Below are 14665 nucleotides of genomic sequence, written 5' to 3'. Positions count from 1 at the left end.
GCTGCGTTATTGCAGTTCAATATGCAGTTAGCTGCGTTATTGCAGTTCTCTCTACAGTTAGCTGCGTTATTGCAGTTCTCTCTGCAGTTAGCTGCGTTATTGCAGTTCTCTCTGCAGTTAGCTGCGTTATTGCAGTTCTCTCTGCAGTTAGCTGCGTTATTGCAGTTCTCTCTGCAGTTAGCTGCGTTATTGCAGTTCTCTCTACAGTTAGCTTCGTTATTGCAGTTCTCTACAGTTAGCTGCGTTATTGCAGTTCTCTCTACAGTTAGCTGCGTTATTGCAGTTCTCTCTACAGTTAGCTGCGTTATTGCAGTTCTCTCTGCAGTTAGCTGCGTTATTGCAGTTCTCTCTGCAGTTAGCTGCGTTATTGCAGTTCTCTCTACAGTTAGCTTCGCAGTTCTCTCTATTAACTGCAGTTCTCTCTACAGTTAGCTGCGTTATTGCAGTTCTCTCTGCAGTTAGCTGCGTTAGTTCTCTCTACAGTTAGCTGCGTTATTGCAGTTCTCTCTACAGTTAGCTGCGTTATTGCAGTTCTCTCTACAGTTAGCGTTATTGCAGTTCTCTCTACAGTTAGCTGCGTTATTGCAGTTCTCTCTACAGTTAGCTGCGTTATTGCACTTCTCTCTACAGTTAGCTGCGTTATTGCACTTCTCTCTACAGTTAGCTGCGTTATTGCACTTCTCTCTACAGTTAGCTGCGTTATTGCACTTCTCTCTACAGTTAGCTGCGTTATTGTTATCAGGATCTGAAAGGCATTTTGATATTCTGCACATTTATCCCCTGATATGGGAGAATCTGGAGTTGGTTTTAGCATAACATTTCTCCATTGTTTCTCCGGCAGTGAGCATGTTGGTTTGTATCAGCCTGGGTTATTTTTGGTTGACTGAATATACTCTTCCCAAGTGTTTTTCAGGAGCATGTCCACTGGGATTGACAAGCAGAGGTATCCATGGACACATTAAAAGGAGAGCCCAAGCTGTGGCTATGCGTTAGAGAGAGAGCAACGGGGTGCGTTTAGGTGGATGATGGATATAAGTGTGTTTGTCTGTGCGTGTAAGACACAAACACACTTGTGTGGCTGCCAGCCAAATAGTGTGAGAGGGAGTGTTGGTGTGTGTGTGTCCAGCTGTCTGGTTGTGTTTCCATCCAGAGCATCTGTCTGCCGCGTCACGTGGCGTCCCATTGCCAGCTGAACTGCCAGCCTGGTGAACCTGTGAGCTTTGTGTTAAATATAGGTCGCTTATTTACACACGAGTGCTGCCCGGGCCTTTGGGCTGCACAGAGACGTCACAATTCCTTACTACCAGAGCTGACGCAGGAGGGGAGAGTCATGATGCAGAGCATACACACACAAACACAGAAAAACGCACGCTTTATAAAATATAATAAATACACAGCACAGAACATGTTATAATTGCGCTTACGCAACCTTGATTATTGTATATGTGTCTCTGCGTAGGAGTGTGTGCATGCAGGCACACACGTCTGCTTGTGTGTGTCTCGGGCTGTGGTGGCAATGGAATTTGGGATGATGGTAATTGGCCAGCGAAATGACCGCTGTCTCCGTAATAACCGTTTGAATAGCAACGTTTGTGGGATGCACATTTTCTCCTGATGCATGTGCTGCCATCGAATAGAACGGACGTCCCCATTCAAGTCGAGGATGGCTAAGTGGGTGGACTGGTGGCTAGGCCTGGGCGGTATACTGTATACTGGGGAATTTGGAAATAACCACAGGATGTTTTTTCAATACCGTTGAAGCTATTTATTTGAACTATTTCTCTACATTTTGATATTTGTAGCTTCATTAAGTAAATACTCGCTGTCATCTTGTGCAATGCGTTAGGATATACAGTGGCAAAATAAGTATGTGAATCCTTTGGAATTACCTGGATTTCTGCATAAATTGGTCATCAAATTTGATGTGATCTTCATCTAAGTCGCAACAATAAAAAAACACTGTGTGCTTAAACTAATAACACACAAGTCATTGTATTTTTCGTATCTATATTGAATACATCATTTAAACATTCACAGTGTAGGTTGGAAAAAGTATGTGAACCCCTAGGCTAATGACTTTTCCAAAAGCTAATTGGAGTCCGCTAACCTGGAGTCCAATCAATGAGACGAGATTGGAGATGTTTGTTAGAGCTGCCTGCCCTATTAAAAAGCTAAATTTGAGTTTGCTAATCACAAGAAGCATTGCCTGATGTGAACCATGCCTCAAACAAAAGAGATCTCAGAAGACCTAAGATTAAAAGTTGTTGACTTTCCTAAAGCTGGAAACGGTTACAAAAGTATCTCTGAAAGCCTTGATGTTCATCAGTCCACGGTAAGACAAGTTGTCTATAAATGGAGAAAGTTCAGCACTGTTGCTACTCTCCCTAGGAGTGGCCGCCCTGCAAAGATGACTGCAAGAGCACAGCACAGAATGTTCAATGAGGTTAAGAAGAATCCCAGAGTGTCAACTAAAGACTTACAGAAATCTCTAGAACATGCTAACATCTCTGTTGACGAGTCTACGATATCTAAAACACTAAACAAGAATGGTGTTCATGGGAGGACACCATGGAAGAAGCCACTGCTGTCCAAAAAAAACATTACTGCACGTCTGAAGTTTGCAAAAGAGCCCCTGGATGTTCCACAGCGCTACTGGCAAAATATTCTGTGAACAGATGAAACTAAAGTTGAGTTGTTTGGAAGGAACACACAAGACTGTGTAGAGAAAAAAGGCACAGCACACCAACATCAAAACCTCATCCCAGCTGCAAAGTATGGTGGAGGGAGCATCATGGTTTGGGACTGTTTTGCTGGACAGCTTGCCATCATCGGCGGAAAAATGAATTCCCAAGTTTATCAAGACATTTTGCAGGAGCATGTAAGGCTATCTGTCCGCCAATTGACGCTCAACAGAAGTTGGGTGACGCAACAGGACAACGGCCCAAAACACAAAAGTAAATCAACAACAAAATGGCTTCATCAGAAGAAAATAGAGTGGCCCAGTCAGAGTCTTAACCTCAACCCGATTGAGTTGCTGTGAAATGACCTTGAGCGGTTCACACCAGACATCCCAAGAATATTGTGGAACTGAAACAGTTTTGTAAAGATGAATGGTCCAACATTCCTCCTGGCCATTGTGCAGGTCTGAACCGCAGCTACAGAAAACATTTGGTTGAGGTTATTGCTGCCAAAGAATGGTCAACCAGTAATTAAATCCAAGGGTTCACATACTTTCCCCTGTGAACGTTTACATGGTGTGTTCAACAAAGACACGAACATGTCTCATTTTTAGTTGTGTTATCTGTTTAATCAGACTGTTTGTCTATTGTTGTGACTTCGATGAAGATCAGATCAAATGTTATGACCAATTTCTGCATAAATCCAGGTAATTCCAAAGGTTTCACGTAATTTTATTTCCATTGTAAAGCACGTTCTTCATTTCACCCTTTACAGCTTCATAATGTAAATAATGTTTAGTTCCCCGGAACAGTTGAGCCAGTCACGTGTTTGTAAATAGCACAACGGGAGAAGACGGGAGCAGGTGAGCCCAGCTGTGTATTGATGGGTCGCATTTATATTGAAATATTTGCTTAAATATAGTGATCAGGGACGTGCAGCTGTAGTTTTACGTTAGTGCAACACATTCAGAAGAAAATAGCTTTGTTTTTATGAACAGACGTGGAACGCTGTTTGGCTGGCAGCTACAGAGGTAAACTTCTTTTGTTGTTGCAAAAACGATGCATGACCATCATATTTTTATGTTTATCATAGAATGACTGTAGCCAGCGACACTTCCTAATATTTTTCTCAGTTATTTTACCAGAGAACAGTAGTCCGTCTACACCGAGTAAGATGCTACACATCAGTCATGAGATTTCTGACATTTGTTCTTGCCTGGCAGAAATGACAGGAAGAACAGTTTTTGATCTGAGGCCTAACTTTTACAAAACGACTAATTTAATGAGATTTTGTGTAAGGTAGTTTTTCCGTGTTTGAGAAGTCAAAGCCCTTTGGATGAGTTGTCTGTACAGCTGCCACTGCTATCTGAGGCCTAACTTGTTACTTAGTAATTGACTAATTTAATAAGGTGACAGGCCCATTGCCCTCGCGACTCTACTCTGACACAGCATATACACAATTGAATATACCACAGGTGGACTCCAATCAAGTTGTAGAAACATCTCAAGGATGATCAATGGAAACAGGATGAGTTGTCTGTACAGCTGAATACTTATGTGAATAAAGTATTTCTTTATTTAATTTTTTTAATTTGCAAAAATTGATAAAAACCTATTTTTGCTTTGTCATTATGAGGTATTGTATGTATGTATGTATGTATGTATGGTATTCGCTATTAGTTTTGCTAATTTAAGTAGCATTCTGATAACAAATGCCCAATGGTCTTTTTTTGCGTTTCTTTGGCACCCCCTTGTGTACTAAGCCGTAAATCCCAGAATTAGAGAAGGAAGATATGAAAGTCTGGAAACCACCCAACCCTACTGGTGGCCATTCTGAATGTACCCATAGGAGCAAAGGAAGTAAAAGCAGGAAGTGTACCCATCAATTTGTGTTGTGATTTGTTTATTCAACTCAACTTACATTACAAAAGAAATACTTTCCATTACATCAGTTAACATCATTTGAATGAACATTCTACATGACCATGGAAGTTATTGGATCACAATACCAGGCAGCCATTGTGAGTGTACCCATGAGTTTACCAGTCAAATTGCCAGGGTTAGAGGTTCCAAACCTGTTCTTTTCATTCTATGTTTGCTGCTGCTGGATTGTGGGGAATGTTGCTTAGGTAACTGAAGTGTGCAAACACCTTGCTTGTTTCTGCCAGGAGTAAAAAAAAGTTTGATCACGTTAAGAGTCCATGTTACCGCAGAAACAGACTCGAACGCCTGGCCGCACCGTCTCCAGTCAGCTGTTCGTTCCTATCTATTTCAAGAATAATAATCTTACGTCTCGTAACAAGGGATTCCGACTGATTTATCTCAGTTAATTCTCCCGTCTTAAGCCTTGCTTGTTTTCAGGGCCGGGAATGAGAGCAAGAGAGGGAAAGAGAACGTGGGGGAGAGTGACTTGTCTTTAGTCTTGTTTATTATTTTCCCCAGAGATAGAGAGAGAATACAAGGGCGGGAGAGGGAGAGGGAGGACAAGGGAGAGGGAGGACGAGGGAGGACGGGGAGAGGGAGGACGAGGGGGAGAGGGAGGACGGGGACGGGGGGAGAGGGACGAGGGGGAGAGGGGAGGGGGAGAGGGAGAGGGGGGAGAGGGAGGGGGAGAGGGATAGAGGGAGGGAAAGAGAGGACGAGGGAGAGGAGGGAAGAGAGGGGGAGAGGGAGAGACGAGGGGAGAGGAGGGGGAGAGGGAGGGGAGGGAGAGGGAGGGAGGGAGAGAGGGAGAGGGAGGGAGGGACGGGGAGAGAGGGGAGGGAGGAAGGAGAGGACGAGGGAGATGGAGGGGGGAGAGGGAAGGGGGAGAGGGGGACGAGGGGGAGAGGGAGGACGAGGGGGAGAGGGGGGAGGGACAAGGGAGAGGAGGATGAGGGGGGGTGAGAGGGATAGACGAGGGAGGGTGAGGACGAGGGAGAGGGAGGGAGGGAGGGTGAGGGGGGAGGGAGGGGACGAGGGGGGAGAGGGACGAGGGGGGAGAGGACGGGGACGAGGGAGGGAGGGTGAGGAGAGGAGGGAGGGAGGGAGGGAGAGGAGGGAGGGAGAGAGAGGACGAGGGAGGGAGGGAGTGGACGAGGGAGGGAGGGAGTGGACGAGGGAGGGAGGGAGAGGGGGAGGGAGGGAGGGAGAGGACGAGGGAGGGAGGGAGAGTGAGGACGAGGGAGGGAGGGAGAGAGAGGATGAGGGAGGGAGAGAGAGGACGAGGGTGAAGGTCGGGAGGGTGACTCCGTGTGGACAGCCTTGGTATTTGGTTCTCAATGTCCACTTTGACCGTAGCTTAGGTCACCTTCCCTTTTCTCTCTTTGAGAAAACATGATGATACAACTCCGTTCCGGCCACACACACTTAACTCTTATACATTCTAGAGAGAGAACTATTATGTCGAGTTCCTTCCCTGATAGGCGAGCCAATTTCTCTCTACAGCCATTCAGGACACCCTTATCTGTGTTCTCCACTGCTGACGTTGTCTTGATTGATATGTGGAACCACTAAGGTTACTGGTAAACAAGAATGGCCCGATTTTATCTTCTCTGCATCTCCAGCCTTGCTTTGATTCACTGTGCCAAGTGCTCTTACACACACACTCTCGCCAACATCCAGAGTAGTCTTTCTTGTCCAGGATACGGAAGTAGCCTGTCAAGACATGGTCCTTGTCCTCTGTCACTGAGTGTGTGTGCCTCCCTCTCTTTTCTCTCCCGCAGCGATAGAGACACAGAGTACCAGCTCAGAGGAGATAGTGCCAAGCCCGCCATCGCCGCCTCCTCCCCCGAGGGTCTACAAGCCCTGCTTCGTGTGCCAGGACAAATCCTCAGGATACCACTATGGAGTCAGTGCCTGCGAAGGTTGCAAGGTGAGACACACCCTTATGTAGCCATACATTCTATTCCATTCTGTTCTATACTATTTGATCCAGAGTTAAATTGTCAGTTGCTTCTGAGGGGTTTTCTGTGAATGGGCTGGACCAATGCATATTGGCGTGCCCATGTTGATATTTATAACTCTTGTCCTGGTTTGGAAAGGGAGTACCCAGTCCCAGGGGGCCATCACCCTAAGGCCCTACTATAATTCATGCACATACTATGCATAGCATCAGCATGATCTGAAGTTCAGAATATACCTAGATTGGTTGGGGTGCATTTGGGGACACCCTATAAAGAGTGAACTGGGCCATTGCGTATATCATTGCTTATGGCTTCCCTCCTATATCTATACATGATGGGACTGCCAGATCATCTGGGCTATGCTTCAATACTGCCCTATACACTTCTCATTAACTGTATGAGGAATTGTTTCTTTAAGTGGCTTTAGTTTGACTATCTAGCTGCTGTATCTGTCCAACTCCAAATGACATCATTGTCTTCGAGTGGGTGTTCCTGCCAGGTGGCATTTAATCCAGGAGCTACGCCCTCATTCAGCAAGTGTCGACGTGGGCCCTTATCATCACGGCTCTCCGTGTTTGTGTCATACGTTATCTCGGTTTCCAGCACGTCCTTGAATATCATGTGTGTCCTTTCCTCCCACTCTTACCCTTTTTTAATACGGCCTGTCCAGCCTTTCATGTGAGACGTGTTACGAGAACACCGGCTATGCTGACTTCCACGCTGTCCTGTCAGGCAACCCTCTGCACTCTGAAGTGGTATCTGGCTGCTGTTTCCTTATCTGTAGCACCGTGTTTAACAAGACGGGGTTGTGTAAGCCTGCGAAAGCTTGCGTTAGCAGTGGTGCTCTGGAGGACTCACTGTTCATCTGTAATGCATGGAGGTTGAGGGCAGGGCGATGGTCTGAGACTGGCAGGCGGAGGGAGGCTGGATGACTGGCTGTGGTGGTGACAGGTGCCCATTAGGCCTGCCTCACATGGCTGGGCCCAGGGAAGATGACACCTGGCTTGTAGGGGGAATGGCTGGAGAGAGGGAGGGACGGGGAGAGGCGCTGCAGGGGGGAACCTGGTTGCATCCAGAGTGGAGATGAGGGGATTAGGTTGATGGTAAGGAGGAGAGGACAGATGAGAAGATAGAAAGGACAGGACCGGAGAGGAGGCGAGTCGAGATGATGGAAAGGGGAGAAAAAACGAGTAGAGTTTCTTGAACAGACAGTCCTGTTTTAACACAGTAGCACGAGGCAAGGTCTCGCCTCTGGGCGTTCATTGAAACTGAACCTCTAAAAGAAATGTATACACAGTAAATAAAGCCTTAACCTGCCTTTTGGGGGCAGAAAAGCCCCACTTGACGGTGTTGCCAGTTGCACGTCCTCAATAGCTTTTAATGTGTTTCTTAACTTCACACTAATAGGCCCTGATTTAAATAGGCAAATAAGGTTGTGTGTGTGTGTGTGTGTGTGTGTCTCAGTCCATGTGAAAGCATGGGTATGACTTTGTTGGCTAAATCAGAAACCAACTGGTACCCATGCTAGTGTCACTTTCCTGCTCTGCTTAAACTCACTGACTCAGGATGCTGTGCGTGCATACGTACATGTTTGTGTGCACATCCCTTCCGGGTGGTAGCTACCCCAACGCCAGCTGCTCGTCTCCACCCCCAGCTGGGCATCCTGGGGAGAGCAGAACTGAACAATTCAGCATTTGCCCTCCGCCTCCTCTCTCCTCGTCTTCTAAACAGGAGATGAGGGAGCTTTGTATTCTCAATATTTCACAACAGGTGTATTCAGACACCTGGACTTTTTCCAGATTTCGTCACAGACTTATTCTAAAATATATATTTTTAAACACACAATACCCAATAATGACAAAGCGAAAACAGTGTTTTGGGGATTTGTAAAAAACAAAAACAACATACTTATTTACATAGGTATTCAGACTTTTTGCTCAGGTACATCTTGTTTCCTTGGATCATCCTAGAGATGTTTCTACAACTTGATTGGAGTCCACCTGTGGTAAATTCAATTGATTGGATATGATTTGGGAAGGCACACACCTGTCTATAGAAGGTCCCACAGTTGACAGTGCATGTCAGAGCAAAAACCAAGCCATGAGGTCGAAGGAATTGTCCGTAGAGCTCTGAGACAGGATTGTTTCTAGGCACAGATGGATGGGTACCAAAAGTGTCTGCAGCATTGAAGGTCCCCAAGAACACAGTGGCCCCCGTCATTCTGAAATGGAACAAATACTTTTCCTAGAGCTGTCCGCCCGGCCAAACTGAGCAATCGGGGAGAAAGGCCTTGGTCAGGGAGGTGACCAAGAACCCGATGGTCACTCTGACAGAGTTCTAGAGTTCCTCTGTGGAGTTGGGAGAACCTTCCAGAAAGACCATCTCTGCAGCACTCCAGTAATCAGGCCTTTATTGGAGATTGGCCAGACGGAATCCACTCCTCACTAAAAGGCACATGACCGCACGCTTGCAGTTTGCCAAAAGGCACTTAGACTCTCAGACCATGAGAAACAAGATTCTCTGGTCTGATGAAACCAATATTGAACTCTTTGGTCTGAATGCCAAGCTTCCCTCCTGGGGAAACCTGGCATCATGGTGGTGAAAACATCATGCTGTGGGGATGTTTTTCAGCGGTAGGGACTGGAAGACTAGTCAGAATTGAGGCAAAGATGAACAGAGCAAAGTACAGAGATCCTTGATTAAAACCTGATCCAGAGCGCTCAGTACTTCAGACTGGGGAGAAGGTTCACCTTCCAACAGCACAACGACCCTAAGCACACAGCCAAGACAATGCAGGAGTGACTTCGGAACAAGTCTCTGAATGTCCTTGAGTGGCTCAGCCAGAGCCTGGACTTGAAGCCGATCAAACATCTCTGGAAAGACCTGAAAATAGCTGTGCAGTGAAGATCCCCATCCAACCTGACAGAGCTGGGAGGATCTACAGAGAAGAACGGGAGAAACTCCCCAAATACAGCTGTGCCAAGCTTGTAGCGTCATATCTAAGTCTCGAGGCTGTAATCGAGTACTGAGTAAAGGGTCTGAATAGTTATGTAAATGTGATATTTCAGTTTTTATATTTAATAAATTAGCAAAAATGTCAACCTGTTTTTCTTTGTCGTTATGGGGTATTGTTTGTAGATTGATGAGTAAAAAATGCAATTGAATCAATTTTAGAATGAGGCTGTAACCTAACAAAATGTGGAAAAAGTCAAGGGGTCTGGATACTTTCCGAAGGCACTGTATATACGGCCACTCATCGGAGACTGGGGTAAGTTGAGGGTTAGTAACTTAGCATTTCCTTAACTAGCCCAACTACAAAACCCAACCCTCGGGTGCGGTGAGGAATCATGCCAGACCAAACTACTTAGAGATGGCTCATTTGTTTGTTGTTGAAGTGGAGTCTCTTTTTTCTCTCTCTCTCTCGTTCTCCCAGATAAAAACACATTAACATAAAATGTGTACGCTCTCCTCATTTATTGTCTCGGAGGCATCGATGCACAACATGAAGCCTTTTTTCTTTCTTTTTTTTTGCGACGCGAAGACACTGGGGCGGCAGGGTAGAGCGTTGGACTAGTAACCGAAAGGTTGCAATTTCAAATCTCCGAGCTGACAAGGTACAAATCTGTCGTTCTGCCCCTGAACAGGCAGTTAACCCACTGTTCCTAGGCCGTCATTGAAAATAAGAATTTGTTCTTAACTGACTTGCCTAGTAAAATAAAGGTAAAATTAAAAAATTAACATCTTAAGCCCCCACCATCGCTCCTCTCTCTAATGTTGCAGTGTTTTTAGCTGGCCTTGTTAAAGACTCACATCTTTAGTAATGTGCCTGTTGTAGGGTTGGCCGATTATTAGATCAAATTCATTTGAATTTGTTTTAGCTATTCCAAATGCCAGTACCACACGAATAATTTGTTATTATGGGCGTTTATGTCCGCTTGTTCACATGTTGTCTTTTTGGTCTGGACTCCGCTTCTTCTGTGCTGTGTGCATCTTCCCATTCTCACACACACACACACACACACACACACACACACACACACACACACACACACACACACACACACACACACACCAAGCCCCTCTTCCTGCCACTCACAACAACAAAGATGAGAGCTCACTTCTTCCTTTGTGACGAGCGGTTTCAACTCGCTATTTGCATTTGAGGATTGGTCCAACAGAATCGGTCATATGGACACCGAACCATTGAAGCATTATTTCTAACGAACCCTTTTTATGTCTCAACCCCTCAAATTGCACGCACAGCAGACGCTACTAAAACAGGAGTATCAAAAAACATTGATTCTGGAAAATGTATGTTCAGTCTTGCCAAAAACCATTATACTAGCTGTCCAGTCTGTGTTTTATACATGTGCAATAAGCATGAAACACAATTATGTAAGGATTTGGCAACTCGTTCTCATTGTGAGAAATAGGGTAGGGCACTTGATTTGAACATCTGAACTAAGTGGACAGGCTAGCATGCTGTTAAAACAGTTGGAGACGGACAGGACAGAAGGGTGTGTTCATCACAATTCAACTGTTCTACCTTCTTAGCTTGCAAATCTATCCGAGTTCGCTCAACTTGAAATATAAAGATTAGCTGGCTACTCACTAGCACATGGGCTTTTGCTTGATTTGTTTGAGATCTGTGTTAATGTTCTATAATGGCTGCTATAAGAAGTTAGTCATTATTAGGTAATGTGCGTTATGCATAGTTCTGGTTAAATTGGTTACAAAAAGGGCATTTCATAGACTGATCAGTAAATGAATAAACAACACACCCACATACGCATACAAATGTAGAAACGTGCACGCGCGCACACACATTCCGTACATGTTTAAATCCCCCACATTTAAAAATCCCCCTCAAAATGTTAATCACAGTGCAGATGGTTTGCCTGCTCTTTCTCTTCACTAATGATAGGAGTATGTTTAGTCTTTTGCGTGTACAATATCCAATCCTGCTTTACTGAAGTTGCGAGACATTGCATGCCAAGAAATGTTTTTTATTTTTTTATTGAACCTTTATTTAATTAGGTAAGACAGTTAATAACTCATTATTATTTACAATGATGTCCGATTTACAATGATGGAACAGTGGGTCAACTGTCTTGTTCAGGGGCGGAACAACAGATTACCTTGTCAGCTCAGGGATTCGATTCACCAACCTTACGGTTACTGGCCCAATGCTCTAACCACTAGGCTACCTGCCACCCATACATCAGGTGCATATCTACAGTACACAGAATGGATTATTCAAGCCACACACACACGCACACACACATACATAATTAACCCCCCTCCTGCCCCATCTCCTCCGTTCCTCTCCATTCCTCCCTCCCCCCTTCATCTCTCCGGGCTCCTCTCCTCAGAACGCTGCAGGGTGGCTGACAGGCCTGCTGAGGGCTCTTGTCGTCTGGCGGATTAGCGCTTATACAAAGAGGCTTAAGGCGCGCAGGAAGCAATGACTCCTAATGGGGATGGGGAGGGCGGGCAGGGGAGGGACAATGGCTAACCACGAGGAAAGGTCCAATCCCCTGGGCCACCTGAGGCGTGGAATTGGAGGGATTGGTTGTCCCCTTTTATACGTCAAAGGGACTGGGTCAGTCCTCCTGTGGCCAGCAGGGTCAGGGTCGGGGCACCAACAGATCACAGGGAGACACACCGGGGTCACTGGCAGGTCGTTAGATATCGCTATTGATTGGCTTTGAAGCCGTCGCTTGTTGTCGTGTATTTTGTTTATGTTATGACTGTGGATCCTAATTTGTTTAGAGATCGGGCCTAGATGTAAGTAATGGTCTCACTATAAATTGGACATATTTTCTACAATCAGGGCCAAGTCTTAATGCTATGCATGGTAGGTAGGTATTTGTTAGTGCTTTAATGCAAGACTAACAAGCCGTTGTTCAAATATTTATTTTGTGCAAAAAAGGTGTAATTAGTGCTTGGAAACAGAGTCTCAGCCCGTTTCCATCTATTTTGGGACAGCATACAAACCTGCATATCTTTAGTGATAATCCATTAAAGGAGAAGTTATTTTTTACAACCAAATCTGTTTTTCTTAATATAAATGCTATGTTATAGAGTCCAGACACCTTTTTTGTGATTTCACTTGTTTTTGATAAACTTACCCCAGACAGTGAATAACTTTCTCATTCTCATTGTGCAGTATGGGGGCACTGAAAAAACATGAACAAAAAAAACTGCAAAGTTCTCAGTATAGTGACGCGGTACTTTAGATGTTGTACATATGAAAAGGTGTCATTCCAAACGTAATCTGAAACGTTACATTGAATTTTGTGCGACTCGAGCTGTTTTCCTTGCTCCGCTGTGCAGGCCGTGTGTGGTCCGGCCTGCAGAGATCCACATCAACGGGACTGCAGTAGAGAGTCGGCCGTTTTAAGTCCCTCCGCGTCCAAATCACAGAGGACTTGAGTTGGACCAACAACACCACTCATGTCAAGAGGGCGCAACAGCGCCTCTTCTTCCTAAGGCTGCAAAAGAAATGCTACCCCCGGGTCCTCTCAGTACTACCACTGCACCATCGAGAGCGTCTTGACCCGTTGCATCACGGCCTGGTACAGGAATCACTCAGTCAACGACAGCAAGGCCCTCCAGTACATCACTGTTGCCATGTTCACAGCCATCCAGGACATCTACTTGAAATGGTGCTTGAGGAAGTTCCGCAACATCATCAAGGACCCCACACACCCCAGCCACGAGCTGTTCACTTCCTTATCTTCGGGCAGACTGGTTCGGAGCATGAGGTCTGATACCAACAGGCTCAGGGACAGTTTCTCTCTATAAGACATCAGACTGTATATCAGAGAGGTCTGATACCAACAGGCTCAGGGACAGTTTCTCTCTACAAGCCATCAGAATGTATATCAGAGCATGAGGTCTGATACCAACAGGCTCAGGGACAGTTTCTCTCTACAAGCCATCAGACTGGTTCAGAGCATGAGGTCTGATACCAACAGGCTCAGGGACAGTTTCTCTCTACAAGCCATCAGACTGGTTCGGAGCATGAGGTCTGATACCAACAGGCTCAGGGACAGTTTCTCTCTACAAGCCATCAGACTGGTTCGGAGCATGAGGTCTGATACCAACAGGCTCACAGACAGTTTCTCTCTACAAGCCATCAGACTGCTAAACACTTGAACTGGACACACCACCTGAACTGACTCTCCGCACCTTAGCACGCACACAACCACATAGACACATATATACACGTACACGCACATTCATGCTACACACACGTGACAGCTGCTGCTACCAAACTCTTATTTACTATTGCTAATACTGCACAATTTAAACACTTGCCCACCAATCCCTCTTTCCCTGATACATGTGTAAATATTGTAGTATAATTCATACCTTCCTGTATTATACTTATGGTTAAATGTTTATTCTACTGAGTCATGTACTTTATGTTCCTATTCTTATATGTTATCTCTTATTGTTGCATAGTCGAGTAGGAACCTCCAACTTAGCATTTCGTTGGACAGTAAATACAATGTGTGTCCTGTACATACGACCTAAAACAACTTGAAACACGTCCCACCAGCCTCCCATCTCTATTCTCAGGAGGGGAGGACCAGGAGAGCGAAGGATAGATGATGATCCAGGAAGGACAAATTGTGGTCTTTAGTGCATGGGCCATCTGTCGACCAGAGAGCTAATCTCCTCCTGGCATCTTCTACTGTATCTGCCTTTGTGCCATATTGCGTTCTTTGGGAATACACAAAGTGGTTGGATGCCTCGAATGGTCGATATTGTATTGCTATGGTTTTTAGGTTTTGTAGCTTTGAGACTCATGGTTACGTGTATTGTGATATCCATTCTTGATTAATTTTAAAAAGACAAAAGGTTTCACTCTAGTGTCTATTCTTCACAATGAGAGACGAGACCATTTTGATGTGCTTTCTTCTTCGCCCCCCCTTCCTGTCCTTTAACTTAGTTTCAGATGTCCGCTCATCCTTTTAGATTCAGAGTACTTGTAAGCGTTTTAAACCAATGTTCTCTCTGTAATGATGTTGGCCTCCACCCAGAATTGTTTTTGCTGGGCCATATCAAGATTTAAAGTAGGGCATTGATAGGTAG

General features: G+C 45.3%; 1 protein-coding gene across 6 annotated transcripts in view; it reads left to right on the top strand.

Moving 5' to 3' along the window:
• LOC135523964 (retinoic acid receptor alpha-like) overlaps window positions 1–14665 on the top strand; it is a 244811-nt gene that overhangs the window by 216574 nt on the left and 13572 nt on the right. For all 6 annotated transcript variants that reach the window (XM_064951009.1, XM_064951011.1, XM_064951007.1 and 3 more), the window contains one exon: window positions 6383–6531. In XM_064951009.1, the coding sequence (XP_064807081.1) occupies window positions 6383–6531 (149 nt within the window). The remainder of the gene's footprint in view (window positions 1–6382; window positions 6532–14665) is intronic.

Source organism: Oncorhynchus masou, chromosome 31, assembly GCF_036934945.1.
Source record: "Oncorhynchus masou masou isolate Uvic2021 chromosome 31, UVic_Omas_1.1, whole genome shotgun sequence".
Taxonomy (NCBI): domain Eukaryota; kingdom Metazoa; phylum Chordata; class Actinopteri; order Salmoniformes; family Salmonidae; genus Oncorhynchus; species Oncorhynchus masou.
The sequence above is the reverse complement of the archived record's forward strand: the minus strand, read 5'-3'. Positions and strand labels throughout refer to the sequence as shown.